This window comes from Musca domestica, unplaced genomic scaffold, assembly GCF_030504385.1.
Source record: "Musca domestica strain aabys unplaced genomic scaffold, Musca_domestica.polishedcontigs.V.1.1 33, whole genome shotgun sequence".
NCBI classification, from domain to species: Eukaryota; Metazoa; Arthropoda; class Insecta; order Diptera; family Muscidae; genus Musca; species Musca domestica.
The window spans coordinates 1,852,366-1,874,795 of NW_026712312.1; the positions used below are offsets into that span (position 1 = coordinate 1,852,366).

The 22,430-nt window shown below is 37.1% G+C and overlaps 2 protein-coding genes across 2 annotated transcripts; both read right to left on the reverse strand.

The window, feature by feature from the left end:
* Positions 1 to 3,517: 3,517 nt before the first annotated feature.
* LOC101901136 (venom acid phosphatase Acph-1) lies at positions 3,518 to 12,648 on the reverse strand. Its single transcript, XM_005180686.4, has 5 exons — positions 12,152 to 12,648; positions 4,735 to 4,830; positions 4,426 to 4,668; positions 3,829 to 4,368; positions 3,518 to 3,753 (listed from the first exon to the last, which is right to left on the reverse strand). Exons 1-5 carry the CDS (start codon positions 12,299 to 12,301, stop codon positions 3,592 to 3,594), a joined length of 1,191 nt encoding a protein of 396 aa, XP_005180743.1. The 5' UTR covers positions 12,302 to 12,648; the 3' UTR covers positions 3,518 to 3,591.
* Positions 12,649 to 17,085: 4,437 nt separating this feature from the next.
* Positions 17,086 to 17,877, reverse strand: LOC101888181 (glutathione S-transferase 1-like). The gene has a single exon (XM_005180696.4). It carries the CDS (start codon positions 17,827 to 17,829, stop codon positions 17,116 to 17,118), a length of 714 nt encoding a protein of 237 aa, XP_005180753.2. The 5' UTR covers positions 17,830 to 17,877; the 3' UTR covers positions 17,086 to 17,115.
* Positions 17,878 to 22,430: the final 4,553 nt, after the last annotated feature.

Here is a 22,430-nt window from a genome sequence, read left to right on the forward strand (position 1 = left end):
ACCACAGGTAACGATGGGTACTGTTGCAAATGTCTTTCGAAACTCTAAGCCATCCGAAGCTTTGGTCATCGACGAAATCTCAATGGTAATGTTGAAATAGCTGGATACCCCGGGAATTGAGTACCTGACAAAAATTCTCAACCTATCGCTAGCCACCCACATCGTGCCTGGAAAATGGGCCGGGTGGTCCTGCTACTGAAGCCAGTCAAAGATGCCGGCAAAGGCGAATCATACAGGCCAACAAAAGCTCTTGAGGCTTTACTCCTCCCCAGCATCAGAGAAGCTATCCAGTTGCCAAACAACACCACGGATCCCGTTCACAATACAGAACCACAACAGCATTACACGCCATATCCACACATATCATTCGAGGCCAGACAAAGATGCCGGCAAAGGCGAATCATACAGGCCAGCAAAAGCAAAAGCTCTTGAGGCTCTACTCCTCCCCAGCAGAGCCGTGTCACAGAACAGTGTTGATAGCCCTTGACTTATCAAAGGCACTTGACGTTTGATACGGTTTGAGGACCTAAAGAGAACTACCCTCCGGTCAAGTTTGAAACGTTGCATAGTCAACTATATGTTTCTAGGGGTCAAAATCGACAGCATGTTCAAGTCGTCCGCATAAGCCCCAGCTATCTGTGACAAGATGAAAAGTAGGAACAAGCCGAAAGCACTTTGGGGTGCGGACAAGAAGACCTTGTTGACAGCGTTTATAACGCATTAGATCGGGGTGTACTCAGCTATGCGGCTCCAGTGTGGGCTGCGACCTCCCAGAATGCTCCCCTGAGAACTGTGACAGGGTGCTTTCTCATGACACTAGTTTACCATCTACATGAGGAGGGCAAGGTGCTTCCCGTATGTCATGTCAGCATAACCATATGCTTTCGTTGCAGTACTTGCTTGGGTGTTATCTTGGGAGTCATCCAAACCATCATTTGGTGGATAATACTCCCCCACCCAGGCGTGTCAGGAAGGACATGGGATCCAACGTTACAAGATAAGAGCCTCTAGATCAAGAAGCCTATCAGGCAGGTCTGATGAGAGGCATTCATACGGAAGCAGTCAGAGATGACATCAACAATTATAACGTGAATACCGTTCTCGGAGTCCACCCCCATCCATTGCAGCTGAAGAACGTCGGCTGCTTACACAAACCAGGGAGTTTTGGCGCAATTGCGTTCAAGATGGTGCAGTCGTCTCAATTCGTATTGGGGTTAGAACGAGTTTAGCAGGTACCCATACACACCATGAATAACTGTTACAAAAACAACAAGTTGGGAGGTAAGGATATGTAGTCGAGAGTCAACTCCGACCAAAAGAACAAAAAACGATTTGTTAAGACCCAAAAAAAAAAATCTTAAAAACATTCTCTGAATTTTAAACCCTCAGCATATAGCTATAGAGGGTATTTATCAATTGATACGGCCAAAACGTGCCTCATCGAAATAACAGTTTTAGACCCTAGGTCTCTTTGGACCAAATCCGTTTCAGAACATTCGGACTCGATCTAACCATGTCCGTCCGTCCTTCTATCTGTCGGGCTGGTTGGTGCGCACGATAACTCTCGACGGGAGTATCCGAATTGGTCCAAACTTGGTACATCGTAATATTATTATCAAACTTAGATCCAGTTCGGAGATGGACAATTAATTCTGGTACCTCCCACATAAAATGTCAACATTTTCAAAGAAAATAATTTACTGCATAGGAAGAGAAAGGATACTCTGATTTTGCTCCAACTTTGCAAATCCTAACACTTGCATCAGCGCTAGTTCAGGACAATATCAGTTCACTCCATCAAGTACGTTTCCCAGAAAAGATCAAAATTTTGAAAAATTATAACACTTAAAATGTGATTTAAGAGTCCGATTGACTTCAAACTACAGACATCACAATATATTTATTAGCCCCTGGTCTGGTATGAAGATGGAATATATTGGCCCACTCCTTCTGGTACTCCCCCCACAAAGGGTCAACATTTTGAATGTTCGTAAAGCTCATAAAACACGAAATTAACATCCGATTCCATACATACTTGTCACATCTCAATATTTCCATCAACACAAGATCTGTTATAAAGATAGTAGAGATCGGACCATTCCCTGTGGTACCTCCCTCACATAGAGGGCTCAAGATTTTGAAAAAAAAGGCTCAAAGAAGTCGAAATAAGCTTTAAACTCTCTTCAATAACTGCAAACCCATTCTGGTACCACAAAAGGTCACAATTTCCAATACTCATATCTGTCCTTCTTTGTGCCAGATACGAATTGGTCAATATTGGCCAACTGCTTCGGGAGGGTCAACAGTTTGAATAATCATAAAACAAGGCTGGGGGCATACATCTGTCGGCAAAACTGACTGACCCTATTTTACTGGTTTTTTATACCCTACACCACAAGATGGTCAGGGTATTATGTCTTTGTGCATTTGTTTGTAACAGGCAAAAGGAACCGAGATTTGATGATCTGCATAGAATCACATTCTGGGTCGTTTTATGCATATCCGCCCGTCTGTCTGTCCATTTATGTTTGTAAACAGCTCGCATTTATTGCCCTATCCAGATGAAATTTTACACAAATCACTTTGTTTGGCCCAAGGCCCATCGGTCAAAATTCAGATATGACTCCCATATATATCTTCGTCCGATTTTTATTTTATTATGCACCCAACGTGTAATATCAGCCCGAATAGTATGGAATTTTGCACATACAACCAAATTAGGCCTAAAAATAAGTATGCCAAATTTGATCGGAATCGGTTCAGATATAGCTATAGCTCCCATATATATTGTTCATCCGATTTGTTATTTTTGTCCGCCGCAACCATTATATGCACTCTGTAACAACAATATTTGGGGAAATATATCAAATACAGCTCAGAAATACATTTGCCAAATTTTATCGAGATCGATTCAGATTTGGATATACCTTCCATATATAACTTCGTCCGATTTACCTTTTATTGTGCACCAAACGTCTAATATTTATCCAAATGGGATGGAATTTGGCACTTACGACCAAATTGAGTGTAGAAGCTAGTATGCCAAATTTGGTGAACATCGGTTCTGATATAGCTATAGTTCCCATATATACTGTTCATCCGATTTGTTATATTTGTTACCCACAGCCGTAATATGCACTCCGTAACAACGATATTTGGGGAAATATATCAAATACAGCTCAGAAATATCTTTGCCAAATTTTATCGAGATCGGTTCCGATTTGGATATAGCTACCATATATATCTTTATCCGATTTCAAATTAATTTTGCACCAAATATGCTTCGGCGTATTTAGTGCTTTAAACTTTAAGTTATAATTATAATCATAGCGTGTATGATTGAATTCTGCCATAAAAACTTTTAATTGCTATGCGGAGCTCTACTAAATTAGCAAAGTGGTGTAGGGTATCATAAAATCGGCCCCGCCTGACTTTAAGACTTTCTTTACTGGTTTTTTCTCTTTACTTAACAACAACAAAACATTTATTAGGTTCTCTTTCTTTGCACCCTTATCACAAATATTGTATAGATCTAATAATAAATAACAAAATTCCAATAGGATATATCATGCGGACCATATCAAGTATCTGTTATTTACAATCCGGCTTGGGATTCTCACAAGTCTCATCGTAGTTGTCCAGCAGCAAATGGCTAATGGAGGCTGTGAATTGAGTCAACGAACAGGGGGCATCACAATTTGGTATGGCCAGTTCTTTGGGGAACTTGTCATCGCTGTTGTAGTAGTAAACAATCTGTAAAAAAGAGCGGATATTATATTCCATTCTCAATTTTGGGAGAGAGAGAGAGAGCGGGACCCCAAAACTCACCTTAACCTCAAAATCATCTTTAAACAATGAACTATGATGCAACTCAAATGCCAATGCCGAGGCATATTCGGGCAGCTTGGCCGTTTGATCGAGAATATTCAAAGAATTCATCACATTAACCAGTGTCACATCATGTCCGGCATAGAGGAATATTTTCCTATCCGGACTCAGATTACGCTTACGTTTATTCAACATTTTCGAATGAATCTCTGTGAGAAAGGCCCCACCCTTAACCTTTTTCATGAGATTTGTTTCGGTGAACAGAGTATAGCTACGCTCGGCCAAGGGTTCCAAACGATCCGGATAGATATTTTCAGCCCAATCGGGTAGAGTGAGACCTGCTTCACTTTCAATCTTTAAAGTATTGTACAATAGCTCAACATCCAAAACTGAGGTAATATTTTGGCCAGTGTGTTTGGTCAGCAAACGATACAGTTTGTAGTTGTCATCATCGAGCTTCCTCAAATCCGGGGGTGGTGACTTGTATAGTTTTTGTAGAATGGTATCGTATTTGGCACAGGGTTTCTTTTGGGCCAGTAACTAAAAAAATAGAGAAATATAAATAAAAAAGTATCTAAATCCTTTGAAAATCCTTACAGTATCCTCCTTCCTGGGTATGGAATTCACTGCCACAGTTTGCCATTCAATGGGCAGGGGGTTGTTGTGTTCCAGTGGCGGCATAAATCCAGCCAACAGACTATTAGCGCTCATCAGACATCGTTCTGCTGCCGAACTTAAAACAGACACTTGCTGAGCCGTATATAGACCGTTCGGTGGCAACAGCCGATAGTAACGCATTCTTAAATTTTTACCCAAATTATAGGCCTGCAGGCTACCTTTCTAAAATAAATAAACGATTATTTTTCGATTTCTTAATAAAGAAAAAATTAATCAGAAATTTCTTACCTGCGTCAGGGCTCCCAAACCACCTGGCCATTCATGGGTAACATGTGGATCGTTGGGATACAACTCACTGGGATTCTTCTCGCCATGCCTAAAAAGCTTAAAAATATGAAAAATTATAAGAAATTCGAAAAGGTTTTTATATAATAGAAGCAATTAGGAATCAAGTTCAATAAATCTGGAGAGCCTCTTTCAGAATCCATGGTTTTGGTGAACATTTCAATTTTTCTCCGTAAATACAAAAGTTTTTTATATATCCTCCGTCTCATGACTACAGAGGGTATATATCACTTGATACAGCCAAAATAACTATAGTGCGTAGGAAGGGAGTATCCGATATGCCTCAAACTAGGTTCAACCTAAAATATATGAGCAGTATCAGTCCACTCCAGATGGTCCAAAAAAATTCAAAATGTTGCAAAAACCTACAAACTTTATATGGAGGGAAGGGAGTACCTCATTTATCTCAAACTTAGGGAAGGGAGTACCCCATTTAGTTCAAACTTGGGGAAGGGGGAACCCTATATAGTTCAAATTTAGAATATTGAACTTTCAATGTTATATCTATCAATTGGTCTCTTCCAGAACCGAAAGAATGTAAAACTTTTTACTAAGATAACCGGGTATAACCCGTTTTTTGATATCGGAAAAAATTGCAAAACTCGTTGATTCTTGCAGGTTCTGGAACAGAACATTTATTGAACGCCCAGATGAAACGGCTAGGCCTACAATCTTGAAATAGTCTGAAGGGGTCAGATAAGGCTGGGTTTTTGGAAATTCGTACTAGAACCGTATTAAATGGTACTAAATATGGTACCTATATTTCTATTTGAGGAAGCAGTAGAGTCTGAACTCTTACTCTTACAAAAAATTTTTGGAAATTCGTACTATAAGTGTACAAAGAGTACTAAAAGGTACTACATTTGGTGCCGATTCGTATACTGTGAATGGTAAGAGCTAAAAACTTGAAATTTGCAATGCAAGTAGAGGTTGAGGAATAGAGTCGATGTAAGGAGGTCGTTGTGGAAGTTTATGCTTATGTATAGGAAAAGTACCAAACGGTACTATATTTTGTAAAATTTGAATTTGAACGAACGGATGGGAAATTTATTGTCTTTGAAATTAACATTACTGGCGAAGTGTAGGATTGGGATACAGGAAAAATACTTGATGGTACTAAATTGGGTACAATTGGTGGGCTGATATAAACCTTCCTATTCTAACGATGAAATCGGTACATAACCAACAATATTTTCGCCTGCAATCCGAATTAAGCTCGGTAAATTAAAGTCGACAAAGCCAAGGAACAGCAACCCCTTTTATAAGTTCAGAAGGTATAATATAAATAAAGGTATTATTATACCCTCAGCCATTTGGCTACAGAAGGTATATATCATTTGATACGGCCAAAACGTTCCTGATCGAAATAACGGTTTTAGGCCCTAGGTCTCTTTGGACCAAATCCGTTTCAGGACATTCGGAGTCGATCTAGTGAGGTCCGTCCGTCTGTCTGGCTGGCGCACACCATAACTCTGGAAGGGAGTTGGACCCACTTGGGTCCAAACTTGATACATCGTTATATTATTATAAAACATAAATCGAGTTCGGATATGGGCAATATCGGTCAACTTCTGGTACCTCCCCCACAAAAGGTCGAAATTTTCAAAAAATATGTTTCTTGCACAGAAAGAGAAAGGATAATCCGAATTTGCTCCAACTTTGCAAATACTATTATTTGCATCAGTGCTTTGTCAGGTGTGAAAATGGACAATATCGGTCCACTCCATCAAGTATCTCCCCCACAAAGAGTCAAAATTTTGAATAATTATAACTCTTATAAAATGTGATGAAAACGTCCGATTATCTTGAAATTTCACACATCACAAGATTTTGTATCGGTTCATTGTGGTACTTCCCCCACACTGAGTCAAAATTTTGAATGTCCATGGAGCTCATAAAACACGAAATTAATATCCGATTCTATACAAACTTGCCATATATTAATATTTCTATCAACACAATATCTAATATAAAGATGGTAGAGATCTGACCATTCCTTCTGGTACCGCCCCCACAAAGGTTCCAAATTTTTAATAACCAAAATGAGCATAAAATCGGAAATAAGCGTCCGGTTCTTTTCATATATCACACATCCTATTATATCCACTAACACAAGATTTGCTGTGAAGATGGGATATATATCGGGCCACTCCTTCTGATACCTCCCCCATAAAGGGTCCAAATTTTGAATAACCAAAATGAGCATAGAATTCGAAATAAGCACCCAACTCTCTTTAAATTTCACACATCCAAAGATTATTGCTAACGCAAGATCTTTTGTGAAGATGATACATATCTGGGGACCCCTTCAGTTACCTCAACGACAAAGGGTCACACTTTGCAATACTTTTATCTGTCATAAATTGCGAAACAAGTCAGCAAATCTTTACAACTTGCTATATCTAAATATATCTCTGAAACAGAAACCTGATATTAATACGGAATTGATCGGAAATTGTAATTTTGCATAGAATTGGATATAAATGTTCGATTTTCGTGTAATTTTGTACGAGTATTTTTATTTCCAACAGCATTGTGGACAGCAAAGAATACTCCTCCACCAACATTATTCTGTTTCTGTATTTCCTGTAAATATGGTACTGATCAGACAAAATGTCAGTATCGCGTACGGTTTGACCCGAGCTTCGATGAAAAGAATATTTTAAATTAATAATATTAAGTTTTCTGAACCTAAGGTTCCCAGCATTTTGGTAAAGAATATTTAGATAATACATTAGGTTTTAGAAACGGGTACAAGTGAAGGAATATTTGTCGGATCATTACTGTTAGTTTTTTCTATAAACAGAAATTCCTTTACAAGTACACTATCTGGCCAAAAAATATTTATCATTACATCATACATTCCATGTGACACAATCATTTTAAGCGATGTAATATCTTGTGATAATGACGAATTAAATTTTAATAATTCTGCTGTCATTGTCCGTAGTTTTTGCACTTTAGATTTAAAATATGTATATATCTTATCTATGGTTGTATTGGAGTATAATCTCGATATAAAAATGCTTTTCCTGGTCGCAACTAAGATTATTTCTTTACGACTTCCAGGCTGACAATGTTTAGAATTTGGACTGATAATAGCTGCTGGGAATGAGTTAGGAGCTAAAGTATCAACATTTGAAGCAGTAGCATTAACAATTAGTGTTGGTACAGTTGAGTAGGAGTTAGAGGGTATAAGGGTTATTATTACCCACAAATATAGTAAACTAGCTGGCCCAGTCCGCGTTGCCGGCCCGTAGTTTTAATCACATGCATAGTTTTTAAAGCATAATAATTCACAAATCTAGCTCACATAATTTTTAGTATAAATGATGACTCGATTAAATAGAAATAAATACGTTTATACAATTAATTTGAAATCAGATAAAGAGATATATCTATATATAGAGCTATATAAAAATCTGAACCGATCTCGATAAAATTTGGCAAAGATATTTCTGAGTTGTATTTGATATATTTCCCTGAATATCGTTGTTACGGAATGCATATTACGGCTGTGGGTAACAAATCGGATGAACAATATATATGGGAGCTATAGCTATATCTGAACCGATCTTCACCAAATTTGGCATACTTATTTTCAGGCCTAACTTGGTTGTATGTGCAAAATTCCATACTATTCGAGCTGATATTACACTTTTGGTGCACAATAAAAGGCAAATCGGACGAAGATACATATGGGAACTATATCTTAATTTTTACCGATTATCTCCAATTTTAATAGAGTTCGTCCTTGGGCCAAACAAGTGATTTGTGCAAAATTTCATCTGGATCGGGCAACCATATAACAATATGTATAGAAAATATGCAAACTTTCTCGAATTTTTCGGTTTTTTTTTTTTTTTTTCAATAAGAATTTTCAATTCCAAAAGGCATTCTGAAACAATTCTACACAGAATTCCATATCATATTAGGACAGTCTATTTTTTCAGTCCCGCGATTTTTCTCAATTTTTTTTTTTTTTCATGACAACGTTTCCACTGTAATTACAAATAAATTTGAGTCAAATCGGCCCAGCCGTTCTCAACTGATGTGTTACTATAATTTTTCAAATTTAAACTTATAATTTATAATATTTGCGCCTAATATTTTGGTACATCTCCGAAAAAGGAGTGGTCAAATGATGAGCGCCAAATATATGTCGGAACTCAGACTGAATTTTCTCCATCCAACTTCACCAAAGATTGCGAGATGAAGGACTACTAAACGAGTTAATTATATTCTATCGAAAAATTCGAAATTGTTTGTATATCATTTACATATCTTCTTTCTCTAAAATTATTTATCAATTTTCCCTCTTTTTAATAAGTCTATAAACAATCAATAGCATTATTTTTTTTACCTCCATACAAATAATTCTTTACAGCCCTTGAAGACTCATGTACAAGCATTAAATAAACTGGAACACATGTAAAAGTAGTTTGTAGCCTCTTCCGCTTACAAGTCTCCCATTTATGCAGAAATATTAAATTTTTGAAACAATAACAAAAATTACAGCATTTGTTTGGCTGCATTTCTTGAGCACATTGTAGCTCTCAGTTGCTGGCGCATGCCGCAATGTCGAGACGTCAACATCGTCAAATGTGTTCAATGAATGAAAACATACAGTGGCTCAAAGTGAAAATAATTTCAATATAAATAGGTGAAAATAAAAACGATAAAGCTGCATATAAATTTTGAAGGTCTTTCCTTTCAAAAAGCAAGAGACCAATAAAAACCTCAAATAGGTCGATATAAACTGTAAAAAAATAACAAAACAAAAAAAAAAACAATTAAAACAAGTAAAATAGTATCAGTCGGTTTTGCCGACAAATGCATACCCCCAGCCTTGTGTTATAGTTGTTTAAAAGGTTTACCCTTTATGGGGGAGGTTCCGAAGCAGTTGACCAATATTGACCAATTCGTATCTGACCTAAGACTGATAAAAATATTACAACGTGCCAGATTTGGACTATATCTTTATATGAGATATGTGCAATTTTTTGGAAAATGTGGAAATATGCGTGAGATAGCAGATGAAGCGGCCGAAGTATTCCATTTTCATACTTCATCTAATACAGACAAAAATATTGGTATGTCCAAAATTTGAAGGAAATCGAAACAATATATCCAATCATAAATTTCGACAAAAAAACATATTCATGTCAGATTTCTCGTTAAGAGAACTATTTAGATACAGCATGTTGTAAAAGGTTGCCGAATTGTTTCGCAAGTTATGACAGATATAAGTATTAAAAATTGTGACCCTTTGTTGGTGAGGTACCAGAAGGGGCTCACATATATATACCATCTTCACAACAGATCCTGCGTTTGAAAAAATATTTGGGTGCATGAAATTTGAAGTGAGTTGGATGCTTATTTCGCATTCTTTGAGTGTTTTGTTTTTCAAAATCTTGAACCCTATGTGGGGGAGGTATCAGAAGAAATGATCGGATCTCTACCATCTTTATAATAGATCTTGTGTTGACGGAAATATTGAGATGTACCAAGTCTGAATGGAATCGGATGTTAATTTCCGTTTTATTAGCTCATGGATACTCAAAATTTTGACCCTTTGTGTGTGAAGTAAGGAATGATCCGATCTCTACAATCTATATAGCAGATCTTGTGTTGATGAAAATATTGAGATGTGCTAAGTCTGAATGGAATCGGATGTTAATTTCGCGTTTTATGAGCTTAATGGATATTCAAAATTTCGACCATTTGTGGGTGAGGTACCAGAAGGAGTTGGAAGATATATATCATCTTCACAACAGATCCTGCGTCAGCAAAAATATTTCGATGTGTAAAGTTTGAAGAGAGTTGGATGTTTATTTCACGTTTTATGAGCGTTCTGTTTTTCAAAACCTTGAACCCTATGTGGGGTCCGATATCTACCATATTTTTAACAGATCTTGTGTTGATGGAAATATTGAGATGTGCCAAGTCTGAATGGAATCGGATGTTAATTTCGCATTTTATGACCTTCATAGATATTCAAAATTTTGACCCTTTGTGCGGGAGGTACTTGATGGAGTGGACCGATATATTCCATCTTCACACCACACCTTGGGTTAACAAAAATATTGTTATGTGTGTAATTTAAAGAGAAGCGGATACTTATTTCGGATTTTATGATCGTTTTTGTTATTCAAAATTTTGACCCTTTTTGGGGCAGGTACCAGAAGCGAGCCTGAATGGAATCGGATGTTCATTTCCCGCTTTATGAGCTTCAAGGATACTCAAAATTTTGACCTATTGTGGGGGAGGAACCAGAAGGTATGGTCTGATCTCCACTATCTTTATAATCTAGTGTTGATGGAGGTATTGATATGTACCAAGTCTGATTGAAATCGGATGTTAATTTCGCGTTTTATTGACCCTTTGGGGGAGGTACCAGAAGGAGTAGATCCATATATTCCATCTTCACAACAGATCTTGTGTTAGTAGAAATAATGGGATGTATAAAATATGAAGAGAACTGGATGCTTATTTTGGATTTTATTATCGTTTTGGTTATTCAAAACTTTGGCCCTTTGTGGGGGAGGTACCACAAGAGTGGACCGATATATTCCATCTTCACACCAGACCTTGGGTTAATAACAAAATTGTATTGTGTTTAATTTGAGGATAATCGGACTCTTACATTTTATAAGAGTTGTAATTATTGAAAATGTTGACCCTTTGTGGGAGAGGTACTTGATAGAGTGGGCCAATATCGTCCATTTTCGCATATGACCTAGAACTGATGAAAATATTAAGATTTGCATAGTTGGAGCAAAATCGGATTATCCTTTATTTCTTTGTCCATTTTTTTTTTTGTTTTTTTTTTTTTTTTTTTTGGAAAATGTCGACATTTTGTGGGGAAGCTACCAGAAGCAGTGGACCGATATTGCCCATCTCCAAACTCGATCTAAGTTTGATAATAATATTACGATGTATCAAGTTTGAACAAATCGGATACTCCCTTCGAGAGTTATCGTGCACACCAGCCAGCCACTCAAATAGGCAGACGGACGGACGGACATCGCTAGATCAACTCCAAATTTCCCGAAACGGATTTGGTCCGATGATGCACGTTTTGGCCGTATCAAATGATACATACCCTCTCTAGCCATATGGCTGAGGGTATAAAAATGTTGCCTTTTTACAGACGATCTCTAATGGTGACTTGACTTTGATTCCGTAAATGATGATATACTCTCGTTACTTCGTCTCTGTCTTCTACCCTCCTTCCATTTCATTTTTATTTAATTTTTTTTTCCACATTATCATACCAATTTATTATCTCACTTTGAGCCACTGTCCCCCGTATTCGAAATCATAGCATTTGCAAACAATTTTCAGGCCAACAACTTACTATGGATATCATTCGTAAATTACGTAGGCCACGTTCATCGTTGTTGTCGCCAAAAACGAAATAGGCCATCATCACCGCGCACAAAGCTCCGCCCAAAATGATCACCGATATTTTGGTGCCACGCCTGGATTTACAATCGATTTTGGTCATTTTGAATTTTTTCAATTTATTTCAAATTAGCTTTTTTTAATCAATATTTTGAAAACAGATATTCAAACATAGCAACTTATTTCACTTGACATTGTGTTGAAATAACAGCTCATATTTGGTAAAATATGTTTTATTTTTTTCTTGAGTTGTTTTAAAATTTTCTTTCATCTGATATTTGATGATATTTTTAGCAAAAACAATTTGAATTGAAATAAAACAAACAAATAATATTTGTGTGGTTTGTTGTTGTTGCTGTTGTTGCTGTTGTTTTGTACCACCAGCACTAGTCGCAAGAAATATTCAATTGAAAACCCGTCGTTTTTTGTGTTGTAGATTACGCGTCCGAGAGGTAACAACTGACTGACTGACAGTTGAGTTGAGTTGAGTTGAGAAGAGTACTGAGAGTGGCCCGTAGTGTTGTGTTGTTTTGCCTTCCATTCACCACCGCGCTGCTTTTTATTCAAAATGAGAGAAAAATACCTAAAAGGCACCGCCAGCGCGCTTGTGGGGTTCAAATGCGTTTTTTGCATATTCACGTCTCAGTGTTATCGTTTTATTTTGTTTATTTTTTTTTATTTTAGTTGTTGTTGGTGTATTTTTTTTTATTATTTTTTAGAGAATGTAAGCAGAGATTTCTTGTGTTCGCATCTCTTATCGCCAGCATGCCCCGCCAGCCATATAAGTTGTTGATGGCGTTGAGTGTTAAATGTAAACAGAGTGTCCAACACTTGAACAATATTTTGAGAGTAAAGTATTGAATGTTAGAACAGTGTTTTGGAAATGTTTTACAACTACTTGAGATCAAGAAACCTAGGAATAAACAAGTAAGCAAAGGCTACAGTCGAGCGGGGCCGACCGTTGAATACCCTACAACACTATAATAAACGATACAGTTCATGTAGGCGAGATACTCAAAACAATTCCACAAGATATTGTGAGAAATAATAAAAGAAAACCATCAGGTTTCGTTCTCTAATTTTCGAATAATAGCAACTTACACTAATTTGCTCATTTCCAATTTGTTGGCAGATGTTGCATGTAAACGGTCTTCCTAGATCTGGAACCAATATTTCCCAAAGACCTATAATCTCTCAGAAGTGGCAAAAGATTAACATTTATTATTGATTTTTGACTGATACGCATCTATATGAGATACAGACATTTGACTATATTCTTCAACGAAATCAGTGTTAACGAAATAGACAGAAGTGCGTCTTTCCTGCATTTGTGAATTCTCAAAAAGTCACTGGAATGGACATTTTCGTATTTTGTCAAACTATTTAACACATTGAATATTTTTGGATGCCCATCCAAAACTGCTTGGCTTTTGTAATGTCCGGTAACCCCCATTCAAATGTGTGTGAGGATCGGGCGATAATTACGACCTACAGACAATTTTGCAGTTTTTTGGTCCATTTCAACCCCTAAATATAAAACAAGATACAGTACGAATTTGGTAGATATCGGCGCTCCCCTTCTGGTACCTCCCCCACAAAGGGTCAACATTTTGAATAACCAAAACGATTATAAAATCCGAAACAAGCCTCCGGTTCTCTTCATATTTCACAGATCCTATTATTTCTTCTAACACAAAATATGCAGTGAAGATGGGGTATATTGCTCAACTCCTTCTGGTACCTCCCCCACAAAGGGTGAAAATTTTGAATATCAATGAAGCTTATAAATTGCGAATCCGATTCCATTCAGACTTGGCACATCTCAATATTTTCATCAACACAAAATTTGTTATAAAAATGGTAGAGATTTTACTATTTATTCTGGTACATCCCCCACAAAGGGTTCAAGGTTTTGAAAAACAAAACGCTGAAAGAAAGCGAAATAAGCATCCAACTCTCTTCAGGTTTCACCATCCAAAATATTATCATCATCCAAATATTATTGCTAACGCAAGATCTGTTGTGAAGATGGTATACATCTACCAACCTCTTCTGGCACCTCACCCACAAAGGGTCACAATTTCCAATATTTTTATCTGTCATAACTTGCAAAACAATTCGGCGATTCTTTACAACTTGCTATATCGAAATATTTCTCTTTACCAAAAATTTGATATAAAATGCGATTTATCGAAATTTATCGTTTCGCATAAAATTGGATATAAATGTTCGAATTCCTTCAAATTTTGCTCATACCAATATTTTTATGTGTATTAGATGAAGTATAGAAATGGAATAATTCGGTCCGCTATATCTCACTCAAATTTTTATATTTGCACATATTTAGTATATAGAGTATAGGAAGTAGTCCATATAGTCCAAATCTGGCACGTTGTAATACTTTTTTCAATATTTGGTAAGATACGAATTGGTCAATGTTGGCCAATTGCCCCAATAATCATATCTCAAGGCTGGGGCTATACATCTGTCGGCAAAACCGATTGATACTATTTAACTTGTTTAAACTAATTTATCTAAAATTTATATAGTTAGATTCCCTCGAAGAACTGTTTCATATACCTAAAATACATTATGCGGACGAGCATAAGAGTTTTTAGACCGCAGGTTTTTTTATAGAACATTGACATGTAAACAAGAATATTTATTTCCAGACCATCTACTTCACTGATTAACAATAATATATATCAAGAAATCATAAATTATTTTCACAATTAGTGTGGCTGATATACAATTGTTTTCAATAAACGTGAAATCTTCATCATCTTTTAAATGAGTGTGTTCAGAGAAACCTCTTTCGTTTACAAGTCTCCTCTTCTTCAAATATCGCTCAAAATGTAAACATTGATAAAATGTCTCTAATCTAATTAGCATTTTCAAAAGCAAAAGAAACAAAACACCGCATAAAAACAAATGACAAAAGTAGTGTTGGCTTAATATGTAGAAATAATGGAATGCCAAATTATGTCAGAGCCATACGCCGCAAGAGAGATAGAGTGCGACAAAGAGAGACTGGGTGAATATTCCAATACAATGGCAATTAAAGGGAGAAAGGGAGGCATTGATCATTAATGTAACATTTCTCTTCTGTAGAGGTCTCTTTTGTTCAGCCCGATGCGAACTCTTACGGGTACTTTTTTGTAAAGAAAAACAACAAAAAAAATTATGTTAGGCAAAGCCGAACTTTTAATACCCTCTAAAATACCAAATTTGAAAATTGTAAAAACAATTAATACCAATTTTTAGAAAAATCCGTGGGAAAAATGTGACAAAAATCATCAAAATACTGAATATCCGGAGGTACCATTATGTAGCGACTATACGAAAAAGTGGACCTATACATACAATGTTTTGCAACCGGTGCTAGAACCCACTTTGACCTACAAATACCAATTTTTAGACAAATCCATGGAACAATGTGGCAAAAATCTTCAAAATAACGATTATCGGGAGGTACCATTATGTGGGGGCTATACAAAAACGTAGACCTATACATAGAATGTTTCGCCACCAGAGCTACACAGACAGACGGACATCGTTAAATCGACTTAGAATTTCATGGTGATTATGAATATACAGGGTGAGATGAAAAAACTGCAACCAACTTTAGACTGCTCTCATTCCTAAGCCACTCGTCCGACAGCTGTTAAAATTTTTTCAGCATTTTGGTGAGAATTTTGCAGAAAAAAGTTGTTCGTGTTGGAATTCAAGCGGGTTAGTGTGATTTCTTTATATTTGGCTGGAAAATTACAAGTGGCTATCGTTAGAGCACTCCAGCAATTAAATGTGCATAAATCTTTTGTGTCTCGTACCATCTCTCGTTACCGTGATACTGGTAGCGTAGACCGACGTCAAGGAACGTCAACATCAGCAGAAATGGTTCGAAAAATTCAAAAGAGCTAAAGAGTTGCTTCGCTTGGCCGGAAGTGGTGAACTGCCGATCAGGTTTTCTCCAGCAATTTGTAAACAAAAAAATTATCATGTTTACTTGCCAAAGAGGTCAGCTGAAAATGTTCACCTACGGTTGGCCACTAGAACTCAAGCGCCGGTCATGGTGATTGTGTGGGCCGCCATAACAGCCTATGGTCGCTCTCCGCCCGTATTAATTGACCGTGGCTTCAGAATAAATGCCGAATATTATCGCGAAAATATTCTGGAGGGTATATTAAAGCCTTGGGCATGCAAACATTTTGGCCGCAGACCTTGGATATTCCAACAGGACTCAGCATCATCGCACTCAGCACTCGCCACCCAAGAATGGTTACAAAATGAGGTTCCTCGCTTTATTTCATTTCAGCGCATAATGATCAAAATCTCCGGATACCAAATACATTGGACTATTGCGTCTGGAATTTTTTGCAAAGCAAGGTTGGCACTAAAAATACCAACGTGTCGATCACCTCAAGCAAGCGCTTCACCGGGAATGGTCTAAAAAACCGCAGAACAACATTCGGGCAGCGTGTGACGGTTTCATTGACCGTTTGAAGGCCATAATTCGTGCCAAAGATGACCAGTTCGACCAAATCTAAACTTATACTAAAATTTGATGCTATTTCCGACATTTTTTGCTTTCATTCAATAAAATTTAAAAAAAAATAAAAATTATGGCGTTTGACTTTGTTGCAATTTTTTTATCTCACCCTCTATATACTTTATGGGGTCTACGACGAATTTTTAGGGATGTTACAAACTGAATGACAAACTTAATATACCCTCCTATTCAAGGTGGAGGGTATAAAACTGAATACCTTTCAAAATTTCCCATTAATTTTCCCCATCCTTTTGATGAGAGAAAATTTGACCTGACAGTTTGAATCTCTAGAATGCTTTCGAATACAATTCCGATTTGTTTAAAATTGTATCTATTTTTATTAGTTTGACCAAGATATTATTCCGACATTACAAATGTGACAACTGCTTTTGTAAGAAACGTTTGGAGGCGGTCATGGCATCACTCGACAATGTCTCCACAACAATGGGCATGGCCATCATGCGTTGAAACCAATCGTACAGACGAGGATGGGTCTTCTCAGTAAATGGCCGCAGTGAATACAAACTCGCCACAGAGGTAATGCAATTGAAATCGGCAATTGTTAGGCGTTCACAGGCCACCCATCTGTTTTGTTCCAAAAATCGTTCCAACATTCGGAATGCTTCTTCAATTCGTTTATAGATCTCTTCGGGGATGGTATTTGTTTGACGAGCAAAGACGGGAGCATAGGCCGCTTTGACACATGACGTAAAGAGAATGCTATTGCAGAAATGTTGCAGCTGATGGACTTTGGCTCGTTTATATGGGTCCTTGGGGTACAGTGAATCATCTTTGCCATAACGTTCCGCTATGTAAACGGCAATGGCATGGGAGTCTCCAATAAATTTATGGTCTTCAGTTTCCAGTGTTGGTATTGTGGCTGTGGGATTTTTCTTTAGAAAATCCTCCGTTTGATTTTCCTTTTTCAATGGTCTAACTTCACGAAATTCAAAGTCCACATTTAGGGCCTTCAAAATCATTAGAACACCGTTAACCGTGGGACTGGAATACGTTCCATAGAGAATCGGTTTCGACGACATGATAAATGCTATGAAACTAAATCTCGATTCGTTTGTTGTCATTTCATAATACCACCAATGCTCTTTGCCGGCTAATCGTGCGAGAGAAAGATATGTAGAGAGAGAGAGAGAGAACAGGTATCTAATCTAATCGTCAGTTTGAGTGTGAGCTCACCAACGAAGAGTTTTTTTTATTTGAATTCGAATTTCAAAACAATAACAAAAACCCATTTTTGTTTGCTGCGAAAGAAATTCTCATTCTGCATGATAAGAATTAATAATGAACTTGTTGGTTGGGGGTATAGGTCATCCAACCACTTCAGAAAAAAACGCAGGTAAATATGTTATATTCTCATTAAATTTGAGGTCCAGCAAAGACCATCTAGAAGATGCCCTTTGGGACCTATTGAAACAATTCCTAAGGAGAAACCTTAAGGACCTTCTGTAGAACCATCGAAGGGTGGGAGTACATGAAACGCTTTTTTGACTGGCTTAATTCATTGGAAAAGAACAAAGGAACGTTGGGCCAAAATCGAACTAAGTCAACCTAAAACATCTTTATTCCTCTACGAAATAGCCAGCCGACCACTTAAGTTAGTTAAAAATGCCTCTCACCTTAAGGTCATTTACAAAAGACCCTTAAAGGCAGTCGATGATAAATTACACTGTGCGACAAAATTATTCAATAATTTGAAAATCTTGCAGACACCGGCGTGTTGAACGTATCGCCGTTTTTAAGGCTAACATTGCACAGTACCCTAAAAAGAGGGGGAAAGATACCCCCTCTCCCACATTTTTTTTTAGTTTTCAGATTGAGATTCCTTGGTATCCGTTAATTTTAGGCTTATAGTATCTTCTGCAATATTGCAGATACAAACACGAGGATTATTAATTTGGTGAAAATTTTAAACACTCAAGCGGATCACCAAAGGGGTCTTTTTGGTCCTTTGTTCAATATATGGTTAAAAAATCAATTAAACGGAGCCATAGCAAGTCAAAATATTCTACAAATTTGTTTGCCATAAAATTCCGCTATCGACCCTAGAATACATCAAAAGTCTAAATCTTACCTAAATGACAGAAATTCAAAACCAGTAAGGAAACGCCAAAAGTCGAGCGGGGCCTACTATGTGATACTCCACTATGCACCACTATGCAAATTAAGTAGAGCTCCCGTAACAAAAGAATTTATTTGAGTAGATAGAGATTGGCTTTAGAACAGTTATAATTTGATTTCAGGGGGAACTGATATATGACAGGCATATCCAATTCTGAATCGATTTTAAGCAAATTTGAGGGAGATATTTTTAACTTTTTTACCAAATAACATTCCTATAGAGTGCATATAACAATGTCATCACTTCGAGAAGGATTATATTAACACAATATATATATCGGAAACCAGTTCCACGTAATTGAAACTTACCTCCGAAATTCACTCTATTTAGGCTGATATTAGACATTATTTGCACAATAATACGGAAATCGCAATTAGGATATATATGGGAGCTATATCCAAATCTGAGCCGATCTCGATACAATTTGCCAAAGGTATTTTCGACCTCTATAAGATATCTGGTACCACATATTATTGTTGTGGAGTGCATATTACGAAGGTGAGGGACTTAAAACCCAAAATCGGATGAAACATATATATATATATATATATATATATATATATATATATATATATATATATATATATATATATATATATATATATATATATATATATATGGGAGCCATAGCTATATCTGAACGGATTTTCATCAAATTTGAGGTACTCTCTTCTAGACCGAATTCGGCCGGATTTGCCAAAATTAAGGTCATTTGGACTGATATTGGCCATTTGGTGCACAATTGACCCGAAATCGGTTGAAGATATATGTAGGAGCTATATCCAAATCTGAACCGATCTTGAAAAAATTTGGCAGAGGTATTTCTGGGCTGTAATTAAGGTCATTTGGACTGATATTGGCCATTTGGTGCACAAATAGATCGAAATCAGTTGAAGATCTATGGGAGCTATATCCATATCTGAACCGATCGTGAGAAAATTTGGCAGAGGTGTTTCTGGGTTGTATTTGATATCTGGTAGCCAATATCAATCTGGTGGGATGCATGTTACGAATGTCAGTGACTTTAACACCAAATCCGATGAAACATATATATAGGAACCATAGCTACATCTCACCAAATTTGATGTACTTGCTTCTGGACTGAATTATGTCAGATGTGCCCAAATTCAGGTCATTTAGACTGATATTGGCCATTATATGCCCAATTAACACGAAATCGGTTGAAAATACAGGCCGATATTACAAAAACTGCAACAAAGTCAAATGCCATAATTTTTACAGTTTTTTTAAATTTTATTGAATGAAAGCAAAAAATGTCGGAAATAGCATCAACTTCAAGAAAAAGTTTAGATTTGTTCGAATTGGTCACCTTTAACACGTATTATGGCCTTCAAGCGGTCAATGAAACCGTCACACGCTGCCTGAATGCTGCTCTGCGGTATTTTGGCCCATTCCCTGCGAAGCGCTCGCTTGAGGTGATTTTTTAGTGCCAACCTGTTTTCCAAAATACTCTAGATATAATAGTCCAACGGATTGGTATCCGGAGATTTTGTTGGCCATTGTGCGCTGGAAATTAAGCGAGGATTTTGTAACCATTACTGGGTGGCGCGTGCTGAGTGCGATGGTGCTGAGTCCTGTTGGAATGTCTAAGGTCTACGGCTTTTATACAACCTCCAGAATATTTTCGCGATGATATTCGGCATTTATTCTGATGCCACGGTCGATTAATACAATCGGAGAGCGACCATCGGCTGTTAAGGCGGCCCACACCATCACCATGGCCGGCGCTTGAGTTCTGGTGGCCAACCGAAGGTGCACATTTTCAGCTGACCTCTTTGGCAAGTAAACACGATCATTTTGATTGTTTACAAACTGCTGGACAACGAATGTTTTCTCATCGGAAAACCAAATTCGGCAGTTCACTACTTTCGACCAAGCGAAGCAACTCTCTAGCTCTTTTGCGGTGTAAGTTCTTGCACTTTTTGGAATTTCGATGGCTTTACTCCGAGCTCAATTTCTAATATTTGCCGAATGGAATATTGCGATAGGTTCAGCTCACGAGCCATTTTTTCGGCAGTTTCGATCAAGTCGCTTCTTTACTTTTCGAACCATTTCTGATGATGTTGCTGTTTTCTTCCGTTCACTTCCTTGAAGTCGGGCTACGCTACCACCAGTATCATGGTAACGAGCGATGGTGCGAGACACAAGAGATTTATTCACATATAAATGCTTGAGTGCTCTAACGATAGCCACTTGTGGTTTTGCAACCAAATATAAAGAAATCACACAACCACGCTTGAATTCCGTCACGAATAACTTTTTTTTCTAGGAAATTCTCACCAAAATGATTTTGTGCTCTTGTAAACAATGTAATGAGCTGTCACTGGAATAATTTTAACAGCTGTCGGACGAGTGGCTTAGAAATGACAGCAGTCTGAAGTTGGTTGCAGGTTTTTCATCTCATCCTGTATATAGTTTTTGCTATATTCAAAGGGACCCCATATAGTTGAGATATATTTTGCAACATTTAGAATAGAGCTTTGACATGTGAAAGAGATCTTTGGATTACATCCTGAATCATTGGTGCAGGAAATGGATCAACTTTTTGGATTATCTTTATCTATCTTTGGTACAGTTTTTATGTAAAGATACCACCTTATATTTGCTATTGCGAATGTCTTGACCATATTTATACCCTACACCATAAGGTTTGTTTGTAACAGGAAAAAAACGAGATAGACCCATAGTTCCTTTTGATGAACTGCGTAGAATCACATTCGATTTATGCATGTCCGTCCGTCCGTTTATCCATGTATTTTTGTAAACCAAGTACAGTTCGCATTTATTGCCCTATCCAGATGAAATTTTGCACAAATCATCTGTTTGGCCCAAGGACGAACCCAATTGAAATTGGAGATAATCCGTCAAAATTTAGATATAGCTCCCATATATATCTTCGACCGATTTGCCTTTTATTGTGCACCAAACGTGTAATATCAGCCCGAATTGTATGGAATTTTGCACATACAACCTATATGGAATTTTGCACATAGGCCTACAAATAAGTATACCAAATTTGATCGAAATCGGTTAAGATATAGCTATAGCTCCCATATATATTGTTCATCCGATTTGTTATTTTTGTCCTCCGCAGCCGTAATATGCACTCTGTAATAACAATATTTGGGCAAATTTATCAAATACAGCTCAGAAATGCACTTGCTAAATTTTGTCGAGATCGGTTCAGATTTAGATATATCTTCCATATATAACTTCGTCCGATTTACCTTTTATTGTGAACCAAACGTCTAATATTTGTCCAAATGGGATGAAATTTGGCACTTACGACCGAACTGAGTCTAGAAGCTAGTATGTAAAATTTGGTGAAGATCGGTTCAGATATAGCTAAAGCTTCCATATATATTGTTCATCCGATTTGTTATAATTGTTACCCACAACCGTAATATGCACTCCGTAAGAAAGATATTCAGGGAAATATATCAAATACAGCTCAGAAATATCTTTGCCAAATTTTATCGAGATCGGTTCCGAATTGGATATAGCTTTCATATATATATCTTTATC